The sequence below is a fragment of the Lagenorhynchus albirostris genome, chromosome 4 (genome assembly GCF_949774975.1).
Source record: "Lagenorhynchus albirostris chromosome 4, mLagAlb1.1, whole genome shotgun sequence".
NCBI lineage: Eukaryota > Metazoa > Chordata > Mammalia > Artiodactyla > Delphinidae > Lagenorhynchus > Lagenorhynchus albirostris.
Window position 1 is genome coordinate 126,691,440 of NC_083098.1, and position 24,543 is coordinate 126,715,982.

The 24,543-nt window shown below is 37.4% G+C and overlaps 1 protein-coding gene and 1 long non-coding RNA gene across 2 annotated transcripts in view; one reads left to right on the plus strand and one right to left on the minus strand.

The window, feature by feature from the left end:
- LOC132520011 (uncharacterized) overlaps positions 1-10,494 on the plus strand; it is a 73,815-nt gene extending 63,321 nt beyond the window's left edge. Inside the window, exons 6-7 of the long non-coding RNA XR_009540409.1 lie at positions 3,945-4,032; positions 10,348-10,494. This is a non-coding gene — a long non-coding RNA (uncharacterized LOC132520011). The remainder of the gene's footprint in view (positions 1-3,944; positions 4,033-10,347) is intronic.
- The window catches only part of PDE5A (phosphodiesterase 5A), a 139,590-nt gene that overhangs the window by 62,848 nt on the left and 52,199 nt on the right, over positions 1-24,543 (minus strand). Inside the window, exons 4-9 of the mRNA XM_060148656.1 lie at positions 17,626-17,697; positions 15,872-15,961; positions 12,496-12,633; positions 10,148-10,215; positions 1,836-1,944; positions 321-408 (exon numbers count right to left, since the gene is read on the minus strand). Of these exons, the coding sequence (XP_060004639.1) occupies positions 321-408; positions 1,836-1,944; positions 10,148-10,215; positions 12,496-12,633; positions 15,872-15,961; positions 17,626-17,697 (565 nt within the window). The remainder of the gene's footprint in view (positions 1-320; positions 409-1,835; positions 1,945-10,147; positions 10,216-12,495; positions 12,634-15,871; positions 15,962-17,625; positions 17,698-24,543) is intronic.

Sequence of the window (24,543 nt, forward strand, 5' to 3'; positions counted from 1 at the left end):
GAAACCAAGAAGTAAGGCCCTAAAACAATATACATCATCGACTTGATCTCCCTGTTTGCTAACTTTCAACATGTCATTCGTAAACCAAACTTCTATTGAAACAGGATTACAATTACCAAAATACATCATAGTTAATAAGATATTTAAGAAATGTTTGTTGACATTTATCAATATAAAATTATTTCAAAATTCTTTTATCATTCCAATTTTTATCTTTTTTTCAAACATTTTAGTCTCTAAATTTACACTTGAAAGAAGTTTCTGAGAATACATGTTTTTCTTTAATAAGTGCAGAGTAGAGGTCAACAAAAAGGCTTTACCTATCACTTTATTCTTCTTTCCATTTTTTATAGGCGTACAAAGCAAACTTCTAATGCACTGCTGTTTTACATTTCCTGTGTTTTCATTCTAAACAAAAACAAAAACAAGACAGCTAAATATTATGAGAAGACTGTTTGTCCATTAGATGCTATAGAAACTATATTGGACCTCGGAAGCCACTAATATATTCATCTTTTATTAGCTGGAGATAACATCAGAGTGCAGAAAATGTACAAATTATAATGAAGTTCACATAAATGTACTATAAAGCAATTAGTCTTTACATTATTAAAAATACTAAATATCCTATTTTCTTTAAAATTTTTTTTCATATTTTCCATTTTATTTACCTGTATTTCTTTTATTTTCCATTTTAAACTCTCCAAGCAGCTTACAGTAATAGTAAGCAAAGTATTTATTCAGTTTCTACTATCCCTGTGTAGTGGATGTCTGAAATAACTTAACAAGAGGGGCAGAAGTCAAAAGCATTACACCACCTAGGATTCTACATGTTACAAATTTGTCCTTGTTTAGTCTTCCCACTGTTATCTATTGCCCGTATCGCTAACGTTCTAAAAAGGTCTCCTAGGTAGGCAAATAACAAAGTCAAGGCAGCTGCCTCGAACTGCAATGCTTTTCTGAAGTTAGATGAGAAAAAATACTAGAATTCAAAGTTTTCAGTGTCTGAGAAACTGACCCTTGTAGCTTTGCTCTCGAGGAAAACAGATATTCAGTTTTCCACAGAGCTGTTCACTGCGGTAGATTACCAACTATAGGCATTTAAGCCATATGAAACTTAATTGTTGAGGGTAAACTCAGGAACTCCAGCCATACAATCTAAAGAATGTCATTAAGTAGGTAATAGTTAAATTACCTCAAAATTAGTTTATGATAGTTCATTAATACATGTTTAAAAAACTAATAAAAGTACAGAGAAAAATACTCAAGTACAGCTGATAACCTCTCAACAGATGTTATAAGCTGTTTTATTCTCCTTCCTCAGATCACAGAAAGCACAGATCACTCCCAAAGAGCCAATTCTAGGGCCAGTCCTTCAGTTACGAGTAACTAGTTTGGGACTTCCCTGGTGGCGCAGTGGTTAAGAGTCCACCTGCCAATACAGGGGACACAGGTTCGAGCCCTGGCCCGGGAGGATCCCACATGCCTCGGAGCAACTAAGCCCGTGAGCCACAACTACTCAGCCTGTGCTCTAGAGCCTGTGAGCCACAACTACTGAGCCCACGTGCCGCAACTACTGAAGCCCGCGTGCCTAGAGCCCGTGCTTTGCAACAAGAAAAGCCACAACAATGAGAAGCCCGCACACCACAACGAGGAATAGCCCCCGCTCACTGCAACCAGAGAAAGCTCACACAAAGCAATGAAGACCCAACACAGCCAAAAATGAATAAATAAATAAATTTTAAAAATTAAAACAAAAAAAGAGTAACTAGTTTAAGTGCAGATCTGATAGGAAAACAGCCTTCAAGCTCCAAGTCTAAAATTGGGTTACTTACTGTCCAGGGAAATCTTTTATCTTTACTGACATCTGGGATATTAAGTGGTTCCATAGTATTTTTGACATACTGAGCATACATGTAATTGATTCTGTTCGCATCACGTTCCCTGTGGAGATAAGAGAGATGAGTTCTTTTTGTGCAGTGAAAAAACGCAGGCAAAACAGAGTCAAATAGATGATTATAAGAGAAACATACCAGTCTTAAATTATAGAGCAAAGTGTATATCTTAGTTGGAAAATGCAGCTTTAAACATATTTGATGATTTACAACTTTGGTAGTTACTATAACTGAAATGCTTTGAAAAAACAAAGACCCACAATTTTTCAGCTATCTAAAACAAGTTTAAAACGTCATTAAGTAATCTTATTACCACTGTTAATGGGCATGTTGATTTTTGTGCTGTTTAAAATCCATATGAATTTTCCCTATGTCTTATTTTCTCATCAGATTATAGAATGACTAAAGTCTAGTGTCTGTTTTTACTTCCTCAGTTATTTATTTAGTCTATCCATTCCAATAAAACAATTTTTTACACATTTCAGACCAAGGGAAAAATCGAGCAGGCCTAGAATAATTTTATTAAGCTCTTCTCTCTTCTTTTTTCTGCTTTAAATTGAAAAAAAATTTTTTGAACTTACAACATTTTCCCAGTTTCTTGCTTAACAGGTTGATCACAAAAGGTTAACCTGATGTCACAGGGTTCATAAGTGCAGTGCCAGTAATGGAGTTGGGAAAACAGAACAGAACGCATCTTTTCATCCGGAAACTTCCTATGTTCCTTGGTGATGGGAATGAATTCCACAAAGAGGGTCAAGTTATAGAAATTTACTCCAGCCATAAGTATGTGCCTGTATTAACTGTAAGATCACTAACTGAAGAAAATAGGAAAGTCTAATAGTGGGAGACATTTCAAAATAAAATATGTGCCTCAGGAAAAATGTCCACTTGGTCTGAGTTCTCCAAGTGCTAATCTTTTCCTGTCTTCCATCCTTCCCACTCAGCCTGCCAAACTGCTTCTAGGACTGTGGTTTCAAATGATGTTCTCAATCACTGTGATTCCACAAAGATTCCTGAAGTCGTGGCCTCATTCCTGGCCAAGATAATTGAGTCTTTCCTTTCTTTGCTGTACATTTTAGGTTAACAGTAATTTGGTCAAATCAGGTACTGGCCGTATGTCCAGTATTATATACAAGTGATAAAGAATGAAAGGGAAATGACAATAGTAACACAGGAATACATGAACTTCAGACTGAACATTTTCTGAGCCTAGATTGATAATGTGGGAAGGCATGCAAAATGTCAGACACATCAGACCTAGGACATTCCTGGGTTTCTATTTCATACATATTATTTCGGTAGAATCCCAAGAAAAGGTTATAAGTGTAGGATGTAGGTTAACAAAACTGTTTTAAAAACCACAAATATTTCATGGACAGCAAAAGTCTCACGAAAAGAAAACAAGAAACTGCAGTAAAGATAAGAAAAATGAAAAGGTAGTTACAGAGAGAAAGAAATACACTGGAGAGGATATCTTTGTCCAAACCTCTTTTAAAATGATGATGATGATGATGATGACGACTTTTATTGTTCTTATCATCATCGTTATGTCAACAGTGGGAGACAGATGAAACCCAAATAGTTAAGCAACTTGCCAGAGATCATAAATTCAGATGTATAGGCATTGATACAGAGAAGCAGGAGTATTAAAATTACTTTTAAATCAATAGAAACCTAACTCTTTTTTCAATTCCCTGAAAATTTTAAGTTTTCCTGATGGTTACTTTAGTGAAAAATTAGTATTAGATTTATTAAGGTTATGTGATAGCATCTTATCTCTTACTCTGTAAAAAGTGCTAATAAATTCTTACTTCCTCCCCTCAATAACAAAAGACTGAGCACTTCGTCCATGAGAGTCACCCTTAGCATCATGGGGAGACAAACTTCTAGAGGTCAGTAGCTGTCATAAGGCGCTTGCAATCTCGTAGAGGACTGTGACAGAGAATGAATAATAATACAATGTCCAGTTGCATGTCCTCTTTGAGCAGAGTCTAGAGCAGAAGCCCCCAGCTGTCCCTCAGTAACTCTTCTCCCTTTCTCTTTATCTAGACACATGGCCGCTGAGGATAAAGACTACATTTATCAGCCACCCCAGTGGCTTGGGATCATCATGTGACTAAGTTCTAGGCAACAGGATGTAAGTTCTAGGCAACAGGAAATGTGACTGCTTCTAGAAAGCTTACCTAAAAGGCAGCTGATGTATGCTCTCTGTGCCTTCTTTCCCTGCCCCCCATCCTACCATTTGAAACGTGGATATGAAGGCTGGAGCTGCATCCTGGACCCTGAAGGGAAGGGCCACTCCCTAGAGATGCAGAGTAGAAAGCCTGCAGGTACCTGGGTCCCTGAGGCCTTTGTAGAACAGAGCAGCAACACAGAGCCTGAGCTGCCTGCCTCTGGGTCTTTACAGGAGAGAGTAATAATATTGCATTCTTATTTAAGCTATTTTTACTTTGGGTTTTTATGATTCACACTCAAACCTAATCCTGACTAATACAATTGGTAACAATGAAAGCGCCACATGTGGAGAAGATGGACAGATAACCCCTTGGTGGAGTGGGTTGGAGAAGACGGGGTATTAGGGAAAATGCGCAAAAGGCTGGTAAGATTTAAGGATGCATAGAAAGACATCAAGAATGAAAAGGGGGGTGAAAAACAGTATAAAAACATTGCTGAAATGGAAGAGTTCTAGGTATATTTGGGAAACATTAAACAGCTACAGATTGTTAGGAATAAAGTGATGGTTTCAGGCTGAAGATGTTAGGACAGGTAGTGGATGATTTTGAAAGTGCAATGCAAAGGGATAGGATCTTTCTTTAAATAGCAGGAATATTCTGGTAGCCTTGCAAATGGGCCTCTCAGACCTACAACTGCAGGAGACCTAAATGACCAGTGTCTCTAGTCACTGTGCTCTGAAACCCAGGACTGTGTTTGTACTGCAGACACACTTCCCAGGGCTGCTCCTGGAAAAAGATGGAGCACACACAGCAGGGGCACTAAGGTAGCCCAGGCTTGGGAGACCCAGGATGCTTCTGACAGGAGGCTTTGGCTACAGAACTCCCCAACAGCCTGGCCAAACTTTCCTTAGAACTGCTCGGCTGCCTAAGACTCTTCCACACAATGCTCTTTCCTTCTTTACCCTCTCTTTCACTCTGGGTCAGACTTGTGTGGGGAGCTCACGGCTCTCTCATCCCCTCCCAGCTCCCTCCCCCTTTACTCTCACATGGGGTTCCCCTAATAAATGTCTTACACATTTAATCTAGTCTTGGCATCTGCTTCTTGGAAGGCCTGGGCTAACTCAGACCTCTAAGGTTTTTTGCACAGTGGATATCGAGGGAGGTGTACGTGAGTACATCCTTGGGAAGACAGTCAGGGACATGAAGCTTGGAAACGCTGAGAAACTTCTGTGCTTTTAGATGTAAATGGGAATCACTTCAGGTTATGTGAACCAAAGACAGAAAAAACACATCAAAGAGACACAGAAATACTAACACTTACTGACTACTTACTATGTGCTGGAAATTTTCTGAAGCATTTTATGCGCATTAACTCATTTGGTCCTTTCTACAATCCTGCCATCAGTACCTCCATTTTACAGATGAAGAAACTGAGGCTTTGAGAGGTTAAATAATTCACACAAAGCGCTACAGCTAGTAAGTGGTGGAACTTAAGTTTAAATACAATCAGTCTGATTTCAGAGTCTATACTCTTACACTCTGTATCTACCATTTTTTAAAGTAGTAAAAACCTTTCTACTATTTTAAAAATAGTAGGTGTTACTGTATTTAACTATAATTGTTTTCCAATATAGTTGTAACTAATAAGTATTAACTAGTATATGTATTCCAAGAAAGTGAGCTTAAAGGAGTAATTCTATGTATTTGTCATTTTATGACAAAATGTGCATTTAAAATTAACATGAAGTTAACTGATATGGAATTATAGCACTAAAATACCTATTTCTTAAAATTAAGAGCTAACATAAACTGTACCTCATCACACTCACTTTTTCCTTTGAATCGAAGCATAGAAACTCTAAAACCTCCCACCATCTAGAAATGAGCTTCCCTTCTGAATTCTTGGGTGACCCAAACTCCAACAGTTTACTGTGCTTTATCCCAGTGATGATATGATTCTAACAATTATGTGTAATGTTCACCCTGAATATTTTTTATTTTTACACTTAACATTTCAAAACTGTCTTCAATAAATTATTTTAATTTATAAAAGGTAATTAGTGGGTTGGTTGGAAAAATACCAAACTGATCCATAACTGCCTAAAAAGGATGATCTGCTTACTGCTAACATCATCAAATTGCCTAGCACTTCATCTCATGGAAGAGTGTTTGGATTGACAAAGTGGTTAATAATGAGAATTGGAGAGGCCTAAATTCTATCAATAAGCAATTTTAGAAACATAATACAGAATCCGCTGGTCAAGTGTCAATACCAGTTAGTCCTTCAAAAAGCTGAAGTTACTAAACACCATTTTAATTCGGAGTTTTCACAAAATTAAGCCTGAAATCTAATTTTATTAAAATAAAGCCATATTTACATCACTAAGAGGACTTTTATTGCATCATTATAATAAAGGCTAACTATTAGCTAATGTAAGGCACTGGTGTTGAATAATTTTCATTACTGTAAAATCAGTTAATGAATCAGTTTAAATGATCCATGTAAATTAGTCTCTTTTAAGGTAACCACCCTGACCTATTTATCCTTTATAAAACAATCTTTATACTAAGACTGTCTTGGTATAATTTTTAAAAGTGGAAAGATATCTTCCATTTTTCCTACAGAGAGGGAACGTGGTATTCATCAGAAACAAAGTAAAAGTGCTAACAAACGATCAAGATGAAATAAATAAATAAATAAATAAATAAATACTAAGACTTAAATATATATATAGCAGGACCTCAGTTTTTTTTAATGCATATTGACCAGTAGAGGTCACTATCATACCAAGTCACGGGCTTGTTCAGCTATCAGAGAAATAAGAGGACCTGTCTGACTTCACAACAAAAATCAAATGTGAATAAAATAAAATAAAATAAAATTACACAGGCATATGCTGCTATACAAATATTCAAAGGTAAATGTAGATAATTCATCATTTTATATAAATATTTTTCTTTTTGGCCATGCTGCACGGCTTGCAGGATCTTAGCTCCCTGACCAGGGATCAAACCCAGGCCCCAACAGTGAAAGTGCTGAGTCCTAACCACTGGACCGCCGGGGAATTCCCATCATTTTATACATTTAATATGCATTATCACACTGATTTTCCTACTGTCCTCTGGATATATGTAAATTCATAAATATACATGTATATATTTCTTTTTTTGTCTATATAGCAATTTATTATTTATACAAGCCAAATAGTAAAATAATCAAATATTTACAGGTTTAGAAGCTTTCTAAAATGTTCTTTATAAAAAGCAACAAAAATGTATGGTATCATAAAATCAAAATAGTATCTATTAATGCTCCTCCTAAGAATAAGACTTCATAACTGACCTAGGCAGTATAGCCCAATACCAGTATTTAAGAAAGATACATACATACTCTCCAGGACATGTGCATATTATCACATATTCAAAAAGGATTCAATTTCAACTAAAACAATGTCAAATATGCCAGAAAATATACACACAGAAGCTTAGAAAAGAATAGATGTGGAGACGGGATATAAACTTCAGTTCACTACCAGCAATGCCAAGAGGGAAATAAAGATCAGCTATTCTGTTCTAACTTTGTGAACCAAAAACTCCAGCGTAGCAGAAAATCTCTGGGTACAGATACCATGGTTTATGTACCCTGACTACCCATCCCACGCCCAAGTCACCAGTGAAGGCCTAAGTTAGGTGTACCTTCTGAGCCAAACCCATTCCTTACCTGCCCCCAAGTTACATTTGCTCCTTTGCTAATTCCTGAAATTCTTTTAATAGAAGAAAAGGTCTTTCATATTGTTAAAATAATCATATTGTTAAAATAACAGTCTTGAAATGAGTTTTGATTTAAATATAATCACTTAAACTAACAACTCTAAATCACTGTAGTCAACAGTTTCTCCATCTTGATGGGGAACACGGAAGAGGACAGGAAATGAGAGAAAAGAGACGAGAAGAAAGGAAAGGGTACAGAGGGCAGAAGACAGCTTCTGCAGACCTCACACTGATCCATGGGGTCAGTCTTAATTAGGAGGGTCGGAACAAAACCAGGCTGTGCACTTAAGTATTTTGTTCTTGCAGTTGCAAACTCAGGCATTTTATATGATCTACAGAGGTGATTTTCATTTTACTTTGTTTCCAAGTTTTTATCACAAACATTTTCTTCCAATTTTTTATGATGAACTTTTGAAATACATAAGAAAGTTGAAAGTAAAATGAATATCCTATTCCTAAATTCAACAATTTTTAATGTTTTGCCACATTTGCTATATCTATATATGTATGTGCAAACATTTATTTGTTTAAATACATGAATTTAGATATATTTACTTATTTATTTTTGGCTGAACCGTATTTTATTTTATTTTTTGTTGGGAATTTTTAATTGAAGTATAGTTGATTTACAATGTCATGTTAGTTTGAGGTGTACAGCACAGTGATTCAGTTATACATATACATATATATGTAAAACTGATTCTTTTCCCTTTTCCAGATTCTTTTCCCTTATAGTTTATGACAAAATATTGAGTATAGGTCCCTGTGTTATGCAGTAGATCCTTGATGGTTATCTATTTTATATTTAGTAGCGTGTATATGTTAGCCTCGACCTTCTAATTTATCACCCCCACCCCCGCCCTGGCAGACCATTTTAAACTAAGGTGCAGACATCATAACACTTCATCCTTAAATACACCAGCCTGAATCTCCTAAAAATAAGAACATTCTCCTACTAACCACGATATCTTCCTAATTCCAAAGAAAAGGTACGAATAATTCCCCACCAACACCTAGTATCCAGTCCATATTCAGATTTCCAACTGGCTTAACAAATGTCTTTGATAGCTATTTGTTTTTAACCAGGATCTAATCAAGGTTCACATACTGCATTTGGCTGTTAGGTCTGGGAACAGTCCCTGCCTCCATTTTATTCAATGACATTGACTTTTTGAAGAGACCAGGCCAGTTATCCTATAGAATGTTCTATAGTTTAGATTTGCACAGAGGTTATTTTTAAAGTATCACCACCAAGGAGCTTGGTTACTGAGAACAGTACTAACTGTGGCATCATTCACCTATATGAAATAATTCTCTGATAAGTCAACTGAAGAGTAAAAAATCTGGAACTTTAATGTCAAATAGTAAAGCTAAAATAATGTTCTATTTCCATGATCATATGAGGCTTTTTGGTTATAATATCAATAATTAGGAGTAATATAAATTGACACAAATTATTTTAGGGAGTGAAATAATTTGAAACAAATGAATAAGGAATAATGTGATAAAACCAGCATTATGCCCAAGAATTCCTGACGCTTTACCCTGGCAGACTTATATTCCTTAGACTATTTTATTGCTTAAGCAAAAACCACCACTGTTTTGCTAAGGGTGCAAAAGGAAATATGACAAGAACACTTGGTAATTTACTCTAAATCCTTTTTAAAATTCTTCAGAAAGCAAATATACAATTGGGCCAGTAACAAGTATAACCTTGATATGTTAATACTTTCTATTGTTCCTGCGTACCAGTTAACAACCACCAAAAAATGAATACTAATTTTAAAATTAAAAATAAAAACATGAAAAAGAAATGAACTACAATAGAGATCTGGTCTGATTCTAGCCATAGGGTACATGTATTGGTGTGACTGAGATCACGGGCTTCCTTCTGGTGTTAGTTAAATCCTATGGCTGATTCCAAAGCAGAACAGACTCATAGAAAAAAATGTGTTCAGAAGCCTGTCAAATTTCCAGTGAGGGTCTAATATGCAATGAAAAAATATAATTGAAATATAGTACTTGTGGGTCTTAAATGAGTCAGTTCACAAAACACACTGTACCCAGGCCTATACTAATTGTGACACCATTCACTCTATGAAAGAATTCTCCAACATGTCAAATGCAGTGGAAAAAACCCTGGACATATAACATCAAATAGTAAAGTATTTTCACAAATGAAATTATTTGTGGGAGGAAAAAAGCAGCTGTAGCTTCTATGCCTTAAATTAAATAGGTCGTGAAGTAACTATGTAGCCAGAATTACATACTTGTGATAAAGACAGACAGATAATTAAGTTTTCTTACCTTGTTAAAGTATCTGACGATTTTTCTAATTCCTCACACTCCATGTGAAACACACTAGAAAAAGAATCCTGAAAACAGAGCAACGACACAGACTGAGAAATAAGTTTGAGAATGTAATGAAAACTATCTAAATACAGACATATGAGCCTGTGGAACTGACTGAAGACACCAATCCTCGCAATTTCTTTTCACTTTTTCAGACAAAACTGACCTAAGTGCTCACGACATCCTCAAGTCTACCTCCTATTCCTTAGAACATGCTGCTGTTGTTTCTGATACTGACTTGCAAAAATGCTTATTTGAGTTTTTGTTCTTCTGCCAGCTGTTAATAAATAATTAGCTTCAAATTTTCTCTATATTTATTCAAAATCCTCAAGTTTTAGCTTTTATGCATACGTTGATTGCTATTGTTGGGTCTTTTGAAAAGACACCTAATTCAGTAATATTTTATGAGATCATTAAATTATGAAGATTTTAACAACACAGAGAAGTATTTTTGAAGTTAAATTAAATTGAAGTTAAATTAAATTAAATTGAAGTTAAATTAAAAAGCAACATTCGAACCCATACTATATTTACAACTGAATAAAAAATTAGAAGGAAACACAAATAAAACAATGATATCAGTTTAATTTGGGAACAGAATAACTAAGTAAATTTCTTGTTCACATTTGGATTTTTGCTCATGTGTTGAAATATTTTTAATCAAAAAATAATTACAGTATAAATGAACATCAAGTCACTTAATTGCTACACCCACCAAATTAAGTCATTAAAAAGCGAGCAAAAATATTAATGGGCATACTGCTGAGCTATATTTTAAAGTAACACTGATACCAGTCAATTGCTGCCATGATAGGGGTTAACTGGATGAGCTGAATGTTAATTAAAGTGATATTTAAATTGTCTAAAAAAAAGGAGTGCCCTTATGTATAACTTTCAAAAATTAAATGCCAAAGAGCAGGTCACAGAGCAAAAATGATAAACTGACATACTGCATTAAAGAGTTCTGACCTGAACTGTAAAAGGATAGTTCCAATCTTGTAATTATCTCTATATTAAGGAGCTTATAACTGATTGCAAATATTAAATAATATCCATGAGAACACTATCTCATAGCATAGTGAATGCTTATTTGATTTCCTATTAATGAGAATCACACACACACACACAATGATTCAGATAATGTTGCATCACACAGTACGGTCTTACTATCTAATAAAATAATTAAAAATATAAAATATAAGTTTTAAATATCTTTTATTATGCTACTTCCCAAAAAACCATCAATTCAGATATCATATGTGGACTGTAATTGACTTTATACACTTGAGAATTCCCATTCTTTTTCCTAACCCACCAATGAAGAGCCTGTTCTCAGGGTCTAAATGAAAACGGAAGCAAACAACTACATCAAAAAGAAATATACCAAAAACAGTGGTTCATTGGTTGAGAAGGAAAAGAAACTGCATAAAAGAAAACAACCTTGCTAACAGCAAACTCAGTTGGCCTGTCTTGAAGTAACCAGCACTGTATGAGAACACTCCATCTTTCCACACACATCCTGTCTCTTTACATTACAAATCAATGGCTTGAAATCTACCAATCAGAACAGTTTAGTGGCTTTCCACGGTGGGTAGAGAATTTGGGACTGGGCTTCCCTGGTGGTGCAGTGGTTGAGGGTCCGCCTGCCGATGCAGGGGACGCGGGTTCGTGCCCCGGTCTGGGAGGATCCCACGTGCCGCCGAGCGGCTGGGCCCGTGGGCCATGGCCGCTGGGCCTGCGCATCTGGAGCCTGTGCTCCGCAAGGGAGAGGCCACAGCGGTGAGAGGCCCGCGTACCGCAAAAAAAAAAAAAAAAAAAGAATTTGGGACTAATAGGTACCTTTAGCAGCACTGCCTCCATTGGGCCATGCCTTTTGGTTTCTACATAATCGCTGGTAAAAAGAAATTTTTATAGCCAACCCATTCAGAAGGTGGTCTACCTGTTCATAGCAATAGAGCACAACTATTCTCAACCAAAAAAGGTCTGCACACTGTAGTGACAATGTATTTCTCCATCAAGGTAGTGTAGCCATTGACAAAAGCAACACACTGACATTACCAATGGTAACTGTAATACTTAGTGGAGGGTCAACAAGGTGAAAGGGTGCATTGAAGGCATCCTCCAACCTCACCTCTACCCCTTTTCAACCAGAACAGCTCATACTTGGATTGGCTTTACATAAACAACCATATTCAGTTGGATTTGAGAGAGAGTTCTGAGGCCAACCTGAGGTTTAAAGCAGTGTTTTAAGGAATATAAATTTTTGTCTTTCTAAAAATAAAAAAGTCATACTCTGTACTCACGGAGCAATCTTCATCCACTATGAAAATGGTGCATTTCTGCACCTGCATGAAAGAGATAATAGTGGCAGCTATTTTCTTTAGAATTACTTCTAATGATTGTTGTTCTTCAAAAATTAGGCTAGCAAGGTCAAGCAGCACCTACACAAAAAAATTAAGAGCTTACTATTAGTAATTGTTTGTAATTATTAAAGCAATACAATGATTTATATGGGTTGTAAGTTGTTTACATATAATCTAACAAGTTACAACCAAGTTCCCATTCAAGTGTTAAATACATAAGTCTCTGCTTACTAACAAAATTTCCCTGTTGATTGTTAGTACAATTAGTACACTGGTTAGGATCACAGACTCTGAAGCCAAAGCCAACCGTTTTCAATCCCAGCTTCCCCTCCTGCTAGCTTTGTGATCTAGGGCAAGTTTCTTGAAAATGGGGATAATAATAGTACCAAAATCATGGAGCTGTTGTGAGGACTAAATAAGTTAACATTTATAAAGCATTTTGAACAGTGTCTGATACATAAAATATACTGTTGTTTTTGGTGATTCAAACTTCTGAGATCAACATTTATCAACATTGCCAACATTTTCACAGAGCACAGCAATATTGTCCAAAATAAACAAAGTTTTAAGAGTTCCTTTTGTGTTCTTCCTGATAATTTCTCTTTTCTTTACTTACACAGGATTTCATCTAGTCTCACAAAGTATTTGTGCAAGGAGCGGGGGAGAAAGGGTATTATAGAAAATTTATTGGAGGTGATACTATCCTTGCTGAGGCCTGAAAGATGAGCAGGAAATGTTCAGGTTAAGTGGGGAAGGAAAATATCTCAATCAAAAAGAACTGAATTGAGAGAAAGTAGCATATTGCAAGTTTTGATCAAATTTTATGAGAATATAGAGTGTAAAGAGGAGAACTAGGGAGATGAAATTGCAGAGGTAAGTGAAGAAGGAACCTCAAAAGTCCTATCTTCTTTTCAAGCAGTTTGGACTGTGATGGACTGCAGGAGAGAAGTGACAAGAATCACAAGTATGTTTGTAAAAATGAGGACTGGATTAATGGGTGGCAAAAATGGAGCAGGGAGACGTCAGGAATATGCTGAAGTTGAAGTCCACGGAAGGTCCACAATCTAACATAAGTTCTAAACAGAGAAATTAAAGGGTGGGGGAGATGAATTATCAAAGAGGTAATGAAGGGCTTCCCTGGTGGCACAGTGGTTGAGAGTCCGCCTGCCGATGCAGGGGACACGGGTTCGTGCCCCGGTCTGGGAAGATCCCACATGCCGCGGAGTGGCTGGGCCCGTGAGCCATGGGCCTGCACTCCGCAATGGGAGAGGCCACAACAGTGACAGGACTGCATACCGCAAAAAAAAAAAGAGATAATGAAAAAGAATTACATAAAACCCAAGGGCTTAAGTCTCCAGACTGAAAGGAATGACCAGGTACCAGCATGATGAATGAAAAAAAGAATCGTATGGTGAAATTCAGTTACAAAAGCAACAATAAATAAATAATTCAAAAAGCTTATAGAAAAAAAAAAAGCACCAAGAATCAGAACAATATGAATGCTAATAGAAGACAGTACTACCTTTAAATTCTGAGAAAATAATTTTTCAATGCAGAATTTTATACCCAGCCAAACTGGTAGGATGGTACAATAGATATTTTCATACATGCAAGGACTCAGAGAGCTTACCTCTCCAGTACAGGTTCTCAAGTAGTTAACTGAGAATGTGCTACACTAGAACAAGGGAGTAAACTGAGAAAAAAAAAGTTCTGGGATCCAGTGGATAACCAGTGGAGTCTTTCTAAGAAAGCATTGAAGGAAAGTTCTATGATGACCCCTCTGCAGCAGGCATGGGGAAAAATAGTTTTGCTTGAAAGAAGAAAGAGAGAGAACCTCAATTGGAGGATTCTCCATGAAAAAGAACTCAAGAGAATGCCTAAATAATGGAGAGTTTGCAGGGGGAGGGGGACCAACAACATGAGGCTACACTAGAGCAAACAGTTCAAGGAAAAAAGAAGAGATTTCAGAAACAACAAGAAAAACTAAGTTATATAACAAAGGTAATATGAACAACAACATTTACATAATTAGTAAGAACAACATTTACATCACGGTACTTATAAACACTTTATTTTAAACTGCAACTTTAGAATTAGCCTAGACAAAGCTTTAGAAAGGTCAAACATGGTTGTAGCACAATACCAGATCTTCCTCGATTTATGACGGGGTTACATCTTGATAAATCCATTGTTAAGTTGAAAATATTTAAATTTGAAAATCTGTTTAATACACCCAACCTACCGAACATCACAGCTTAGCCCAGCCTACCTTAAACATACTCAGAACACTTATATTAGCCTACAGTTGGGCAAAATCATCTAACACAAAGCCTAGTTTATAATAAAGTGTTGAATATCACATGTAATTTATTGAATACTGTACTGAAAGTGAAAACCAGAATGGTTGTGTGGGGACAGAATGGTTTTAAGTGTATTGGTTGTTTACCCTTGTGATGGCATGGCTGCTGGGAGCTGTGGCTACTGCCACTGCCCAGCATCATGAGAGAGTGCCATGATATGTATCACTATCCCAGGAAAAGGTCAATATTAAAAATTCGAAGTATGGTTTCTACTGAATGTGTATAGCTTTCACACCATCGTAAAGTCGGAAAATTGTAAGTTTAACCAGTGTAAGTCGAGGACCATCTGTAAATATGTTACCAATGTGGGCAATATAAATGAAAAAGTCCAGATAGGAAAAGCAGAGGTAAGGAGTAGTAATTAGGAAGGAGAGATGAGGGGTGCTAAGATCATCATTTTATAAAGCATGAAATAAGAGATGATGTCTAACAGTGTTCTACAGTGTTTCCTGAGCTTATTCCCATGCTTCTAGAAGTTCTCTACAATAATGTTCACATTTTGTATCTTTTAACATGAATAATAAAATACAGAAGCATATTCTGAAAAAAAAAAAGAGATGATGTCTCTGATAGAATAAGAACTAAAACTCTTAATATTACACGCACAACTCATCCAATAACTTTAAACAGTGACATAAAAATACTGGTACCATAATGGCAAAGTAAAGGGTGGTGTAAGTTAAATAAATCTTCATCTGTTAACAGTGATAAAGCCACAGCTCATGGAAAATACAAAATGGAAAAAATAACTATTAGAAGAAACAGTTAAAATATTTAGAAATTGAATCTGCACGGTTTGGATTTCTAATGATATATATAAATATATATATATATAATATACATATTATATATATATATATATATATATATATATATATATATATAAAACTTGGATAACAATTTAACCATTTTTTAAAAAAGAATTTCTACACTCTCTCTTTAGTAATTAGACTTGCCTGATTTCTCTTGTTCTCCAGCAGTGAAGTCTCATAGAGTTGAGCATTATGAAGAACAATTCCACAAAATGCCAAGTAAGCAGCAAAGTCCTAGAAAACAGGCAAGACAACAGCCAAATAAGAACTGTCAATAACCTGTCTTGTTATATTGCTTGAAACACAAACAACATTCAAAAATATTTACAGTTCAAATAACTATTTGGAAACCAGCAGCGTAGATGTTTATTCTGCATAAAATTAGGAACTGGTGCAAAGCAACTGTTAGCTAAATGGTACAACCAGTAGATGACAACTGTTAACACAGTCTCCTAAAGTCATACAGTAGTTGGAAATTAGCAAAGAGAAAGAGAGGAGACACAGATCTCTGTACACCATGTGAAACTGAAATTCACTCTATGCAAAATTTGGTGTAGTCTCTAAATGATATTAAGACTTGGGTTTCAGCTAAGACCATAAAAATAGCCTGTAACTTATTACTGGGGCAAACTGAAAGCTCACAATCTTGTTAGGAGAATATTGGCAATAATATAGCCAATATTAGTCCCATACTAAATTGCAAATTTAGTATTAGTTTAAATATATCATTTTAAAGTTGATCTATCACCCTCATTATACTATACGAAGGTGATGTGCTCACAATTATACTAATTATTGATGAAAGGAAATCCTTACATGGCATACTTTATTCACAATCATGAATTTATTTTGCCAAGAGATGATACAGCCTAAGAATTCAAATCTTTCAAGAGGGGTTTACATTAAGGGACTATAAACAAATAGTGGAATAAATAGCCAATCTAGAACCATGTTCCCCGCCAAATATCCTCAGGTGTCATTAACGGAATAGGAGACTAGATGTCTATTACACTAATTTAGAAAGGTACTTGCTATGTTCTGAAGCAATTAAGACACAGGGACCAACACTAGTGCCAACACAGCCTACAACATGAGACAAAAATAACTCTGTCTTGTTGGAATGTCTTCCAAAAGCTCCTACTAATTTTCAGGGGAGTGACAGAAATAGCAGTGGGCTTGAATAGGAAGAACTCAGTGGGCTCCATGATATACATATAATTGCATATTCAAGGAGAGAAATAACAAGACCTACTGACAGAACGAAGTTATAAACAGGTTTAAGGACTTCTGTCCTTAAAAGGAAAGCATGTCGATGTGGTGTGAGGAATGTGTTCCTTCAGAGTTGGACGAGAAGGGTAATAAAATAATGCTGACTGCACTCTTTCTGAAGCTAAATTCACATCATTTAGCCTGAATTCACACCTTGGCACCCCACCGTCTGCATACAAAGCTTATAAAACATTCTGCATTTGCTTCACCAGGAGGCAATGCTAATTTTAAGCTGACCTGGAGCAACTGAACTTGGAGCAGTGCTTTAGGGATTTTACGTAAGGTTGAATTTCTTTATAGCAGTGATGAAAGGTAAATGAGAGAGTTAGAACACCGTATCACCCTCCGGATGGCCGCAACATGCACACAGCCCTGGGGGAGGCCTGGTGGCATGGTGAGGAGGCAGTGGGGACGGGGTTCTGTTGACTGAAGACCACAACTACTCCACAACTCAGGTCAGCACTGATTTAGTCAGAGGCAAGAGACACTTTTGAACATTTCGGATCATTTTAAACCATAATGTTTTGGTGATCAACAATTTCAGCAATCACTAATTCCAGAGGTCTATACAACTCTAAAGAGAAAGCATCTTCCTAAATTGAGATCATACCAGACCCAAGTTTTGGTACCTTTTCATCTTTTTCGGTGAATGTCCCACCATTTCCCGATTTCTTGTTGATGGCCTGGGCTACACCAACAACCTGGTATAAGAAGAGAACATTGGTAATTTCGCTGACTGAAATTATTGGTATAAATTCACCAAAGCGTGTTTACAGAATAATTTCTACATGTGCTTTACAATAACGATAAGCTACAAAATCAAAACCAACCCCACAGCATCTGAACTAGTCCTGTATCATTTTGTACATTCTTTTTCCTAATAAGAGTTCAAATGTTTCTAACTTCTTGGGTCCCAAACTATATTTCATTCTGGGATTTCACGCTGCCCTGTGAAAGAAATTATTGGCAATCACTTTTTATGTGAATATTTTTCATGGCTTTTGAATAAAAAATAAACATTAAATTTATATCACATTTCAAACAGAATATATGATTAAATGAACATTTTATATTGGTTTTAAATATAATATTTCAAATGGGCTAAATGATCTTTTACTAAAAGTGAAATAGGACGAATGGCCAGTCACAGAATTGAAAATGCAGGAGGACCAATTAGGGTAATTAATGTAGGGATGTTGTCCAACTTCTTTTGAAATTTCTGAACTTGAAAAGTATCTTACCTTCAATAGACTTACTTTGGTGGAAAGAAGTTTTATTGAAAAACAGACTGAGCCTTATTTCAAATCAGAAGGTGTTTGAAAGATAAACTACATCTTAAGAAGACTGAGCTAAACTCTGGGAATATGTCTTAAGTTTCCACAACACATTTAGCAAGACTTTGAAGAAACTTCTCATCTTCCTACTTAAAAGTATATTTTACTTACCCATTTAGTTCCAACTTGAAGCTTGTGTTACTACTTTATTAGTCTTTTAAAGACCTTCAACTTACTTTTGCTTCCTCTTTACTACTTATAAATTCTACTTGTTTCCTCCTTCTACAATATGATATCAGTGTAAAAAGCTATTATCCTCTAAATGGTTAAACTTTAAAGTCCTGAGTTTTGTGTGAATGGTCCATCGTTTTTTCTCAGCTCACTCTAGCCCATAGCTTTAAGAAATGGATATAAAAAAATGCCCTTCCAAGATAGCAGAGCAAGGACAGAGAAATACATTCTTGTCTGATGTAGTTTTCTGTTCTCAACACGTTTCCTCCCCACCCTACGACAGAGTAAAGAGATGTTGATTTTAAAAAGCAGAATCATCCAATTATCCTGTACCTATTTTACACTCTTTAGCTCTTGGCTAACAGATTTCTCCATACTCCAATCTCAATGACAAAATGCCTACAAAAGCTTTTGTCTGAGGTCAAAACGTCTGGACTGCAGCCAGGCACATTCACTTGAATATAACTGATGGGAGCCTCTTGAGGGTCACTGGGGTCTAATACATAGTGCTACCAGTATGACTTGGTGATTTCATTTTAAGCATTCATTCATTTACTCAACAAATATTGTGGTGACCACCGTGCACCAAGGAGTGATAAAAACTGGGAGAAAGACTACCCGGAAGGAGCTCAAGAATCAAGAATGGGTGATACACAGACATATATTTACAGCACACATATGATCACTTTGATGATACAGGCGCCCACAGATTGTTAAGAGCACAGAAGGGAGACCAAATATGCATAAAAGAGAAGGTTTCTCAGAAATGATGACATTTGAGTTTTTATTTGTCTTTAATACACGGTTTGATAAAAGAGTTAAATTTTTAAATCTTCATTTTAAGGAAGAAGAGATTAAAACAGATAAAGAGACTGTTATGCAAACCTTCTTGGATAATTATACAGTAATAAAAGAAGCATGTATTGATGTGCTGTTTGTACCTGGAGCCGTGTGAGTCAATGTGCTACAAGCAAGACGATTTTCAACCAATACAACACTGCTCACGTAGTTCAATAACCGTTCTCCATTTCGAGAATTTCTATTTGATTTTTTTCTCAGCCCCGCCTCTTCCTCCTCCTTCCCCTCTTCCTCTGTCTTTTTTTCCTTTAAATACTAGTGCCAGCTGCCTTCATCTCTTAGAACATACTGAGTTTGAGTGTAAGCTCACCCATAGCAGGGACTGTTTTCCATGGGAGCCTTAGTCCCCTGAGTCATGAAGTGTCAGGCATAGCAACTTGCTGCTTGTCTGGCACTGCACTGGTGGCATGAACTTGAACTCCATACCCTGTGGGGCACAAGCCCTGCTCTCATGGCTCACCGGTGTCTCTTCTTTGTCTCGCAGCTGCAGGCAGAGGCAAACTTTCCTCGTTGCTGAAAAGTTTTCCAGGCCTGATTCCACGGATGGAAACTTTACAGACCTAGGCTTCCCCTGGGAATTTAGTTTCCCCTCCCTGCCCTCACCCGTGCCTGTGGAGGGGACGCATCACCCCTGCCTGCAGGTGTTACCCGCAGGCATTCACCCTACCATCCTGAATCTCACATCTCCGAAGCCCATCTGGACTCTGGTCATTCACGCTGCTTACCTTGGGTTCCCCTCTTTGTTTCTGATACCTGGGGATTTCCCTTTCTTGAGCTTATCTGTAATTTTTAAAATCGCTTTTGGTGAAACTTTATTCTCTACTTGTTGGCAGAATGGGGAGGTGGGTGGTGTTCTGCAACTGTTCAGTCTGGCAAACTGATCAGAAGTCTTGTTCACAGGCTTTAAACCCTACTTTGTACCCCCTGAACACCAGCTCTTTACTATATTTAATTTTGTCCCCCTAACATTAGAGCAAGATATTAATCATTAGGCAACTTCATGGAATGAAGACTTCCAGTGAAGAATTTTTCACCCTTTTCGGTGACCAATTATTTCTTTCGCTAGTAATTTTATAGATTTAGACATTAGAGGTTAATTTGTTTAAGGGATGATTATTTAAATATAATTAATTATTTTTTTAAAAAACAGGCAAGTTCTTTCAAGGGACTATTAGATCAGGAAAATAAATATGGTACTCACATGTGCCTCAATACTTAGCTGGATGACATTTTAAAAATACCACTGATAGAAATAACAGATAAAAATCAGAGAAAAGGTATAGTGTTTGTCCATGGTAACATAAGACAGTAAAAGACAAAAAGACTTTGATTCTCCAAATTTCAAGGAGCCTAGCAAAACCTGCACCCCCGGCCTCCTTGTGTTGATAAAAAGTCTTTCCTCCTTCTACCATCTATTGCTCCTTTAAACAAATTAATTTTCTTCAAGACAAGGTTTTTAAATGTCAGTTTTCAAAGACAGCTTTTATGGCAAGAATTTGTCAGACCTCATATCTGAGAGGCAAAGCCCCTAAAAATTTTAGCTTCCATATCAGAAGCCCAATCACTTCTGCCTACCTGCTATCTACCTGCAGTACTCTCAAACACCAATACTTTATGCTATTTTTTTTTTTTTTAAAGCACAAAGAGGCTTCTCTGTTTTCTATTTCACTGGCACTTTTCAGAGCATAAATGAATATTATGTCCTCACAGGGTCAAGTGTTCTTTTAGGAATGCAAAGGGCAAGACTTGACTCTCGCTGGGTGATCAGGGAGGAATGTGACAGCTGGTCGCTTCAGGGACAAGTGATCGCTGCCACAGCGAGCAATTTCTTCTTTAATCAGCAGCTGCCCCGACCCTTACTGAGGCCATACATCAATCCCTACTATACATTTCCCTGTTCCTAGTTCCAGGGGATGCTCAGCATGGAGGCTAAAAGCCAGGGAGAAAAGGAACAAACTCTACAAATCTTAGCTATCCCTCTGTCCCACCTGCAGAATGTCTCTATTATAATGACAGGATTCTAGACCATCTGTAACCTAAGCTGAAAACCTTACTTCACCAGGAAAACAAGAACTTAATGTAGACAGGAGCCAGTGGAGAATTCTTCCCAGTGCTCTTTTCAAACTTTCTCTTGACTCGGTCACTCATTCAGCAACAAATATTTTACTCAACAAATAATTAATACGTACCTTTAATATACCAGTCACTTTCTAGACAATGAAGATGACTCAGTAGTGAACAAGACAGACACAAATCCCTGTACTCATGGAGCTGACATTCTAGTCAGAGTGTTAGGCTTGGAAGGGAATCCCACCCGCATCCTCTTGCCCACCCCTGTTTTACGGGTAAAATGAAACTGAGAGGGTTGACATGACCAATCCAGGCTTTTCCACCTCTCTTCCAAATCCTAGGCAATCAGCAAATTATGGTCATATTCCTTGTGGTATAGGCAAAAGAATGGCCTCCAAAGACGTCCTCATCCCAATCCCTGGAACCTATGACTATGCTGCCTTAATGAGACAAAAGGGACTTCGCAGATGTGATTAAGTTAAGGATGTGGAGACGGAGATTATCCTGAATCATCTGAGTGGGCCCAATGCAATCACAAGAATCCTTATGATGGAAAGTGGGAGGCAGGAGAGTCAGACAGATTTTAAGATGCAGCTGCAGGGTTTTTTGGTTTTTTTTATAAGATCTTTTTTGTTATTTTGATGTTGACCATTTTTAGAGTCTTTATTGAATTTGTTACAATATTGCTTCTGTTTTATGTTTTTTTGTTTTTTTGACCTCGAGGCATGTGGGATCATAGTTCCCCGACCAGGGATCGAACTGAACCTACACCCCCTGCATTCGAAGCGTGGAGTCTTAACCACTGGGCCGCCAGGGAAGTCCCGCGGCTGCAGGTTATGAAGATAGAAAGAGGCCACAAGCTAAGTGATGTGGGCAGCCCGTGGAAGCAGGAAAAGGCAAGAGAATAGATTCTTCTCTAGAGATTCCACATAGAAAGACAGCCATGCCGACCCTTTGTGTCAGCCCAGTGACAACTATTTTGGACTCTGACCTCCAGAACTATAAGATAATACATTTGTGTTGTTTTAAGCCACTAAATTTCCAGTAGTTTTTGGCAGCAGCAATAAGAAACTAATATGTTCCATTAGAATTACTCGTACATGCTCCCATTCCTTGTTCACTCTTCCTGACCCCACAGTATATCTTGTGTTTCACCATCTAAATCCTCACTTTCTTTGAAAGCCCTGGCATCTCATGGCTAATTGTTTTCTTGCCTCAGTCCGTCTATGACACTTAAGTCCAAATTTCCCTTCCTGGAACACTACTTTGCACATACAAGTCATCTCATTGCTCAAAGCTTTTAATACTTCCATGCGTCCATCTATAGGACAAAACCTGAAGACACTCATTCCATAGGCTCAAGTTGAACTAAAATCACTTACATGAGCCTTTGAAGTAGAATGCTACAAAGACCTTTGCTCACGTCACTCCTTGAAATATTACCTTCTAGTTTCTCGGTTGAGGCTGTCTCCAGAAAGCTTCCCTTCAAAGCCCTCTGAAATTCTGTGTTGCAGCTGAAGGTGCTATAATCTGACAATGAGGTATTCTCATTTTTAACCTCATTTTCTCTGTTCACATCCAACTCAATTGTTTCCTAAGGACATGATTTATATCTTATGTCTTAAGGAAGCATCAGACTCTGAATGTACTCAATGCTTCACAGATATTTGTTCTTGATGATAATGGGAGAAGCGTCAGATATCAAAGTTTTATTTAGGTGATGTACTTACTGGACAATTCACATCTGAATAATAGTTAATAAACATTGCCCATTTCGGTGTGCTTGGTGAGGCCTGCATTAAGGGAGGGCTCTGGGATGTACGGAGCGCATTAAAGGACAGGTTTGGCTCACGCTTTCAGAGGGGTTGCCTTGGACAGGTCTGGCCCCTCCTCTCACGGTCGCCCGGACCTGAGCCCCCACCTTCAGCGAGGTGGTAGATTTCTTTGGTCTGGGCCAGAGCGGTCACCCTCCTTGTTGATCTAGGAGGAACTGAAATGGGCCAGAGAATGCTGTTCTCTAAGACAGCTTCCTGATCTGTATGCATTAGATTATACTCCATTTATAGTTGTTACAAAGGGCGTAGTCAAGTTGGCGGACTAGCAGGATGTAGAATGCGTGTCTCCGCACAACTAGAGCACCTACCAGGCACCAGTGGGGGACCACGGACACCTAAGGGGATGGGAGGAACCCCCAGCAACCGGTTTGCGGGATCTTGGTTCTAGCTCCTGTGCTGGGAGCTCCGAGTCCAAACCGCTGGACTAACAGAGAACCTCAGACCCCAGGGAATATTAATCAGACCAAGGCCTCCCAGAGGTCCTAATCTCAGCACCTAGACCCAGCTCTATCTAACTGCCTGCAAACTCCAGCACTGGACACCTAAGGCCAAACAACCAGTAAGGCAGGAATACAACCCCACCATCAAAAAGAAAAGAAAAAAAATGAAACGACAAAAAAGTATATGTTACAGACGAAGGAGCAAGGTAAAAACCTACATGACCAAACAAATGAAGATGAAATAGGCAACCTACCTGAAAAAGAATTCAGAGTAATGATAGTAAAGATGATCCAAAATCTCAGAAACAGAATGAACAAAATACAGGAAACATTTAACAAGGATCTAGAAGAACTAAAGGTAACAAACAGTGATGCATACACAATAAATGAACTTAAAAATACTCTAGAAGGAATCAATAGCGGAATAACTGAGGCAGAAGAACGGATAAGTGAGCTGGGAGATAAAATGGTGGAAATAACTGCCAGGGAGCAGAATAAAGAAAAAAGAATGAAAAGAATTGAAGACAGTCTCAGAGACCTCTGGGACAACATCAAATGCAGGAACATTCGAATTATAGGGGTCCCAGAAGAAGAAGAAAAAAAAAAAAGGGACTGTGAAAATATTTGAAGAGATTATAGTCACTCTGACATGGGAAAGGAAAGAGTCAATCAAGTCCAGGAAGCGCAGAGAGTCCCATATAGGATAAACCCAAAGAGAAACACTCTGAGACACATATTAATCAAACTATCAAAAATTAAATACAAAGAAAGAAAAAACATTAAGAGCAGCAAGGGAAAAACAACAAATAATATACAAGGGAATCCCCATAAGGTTAACG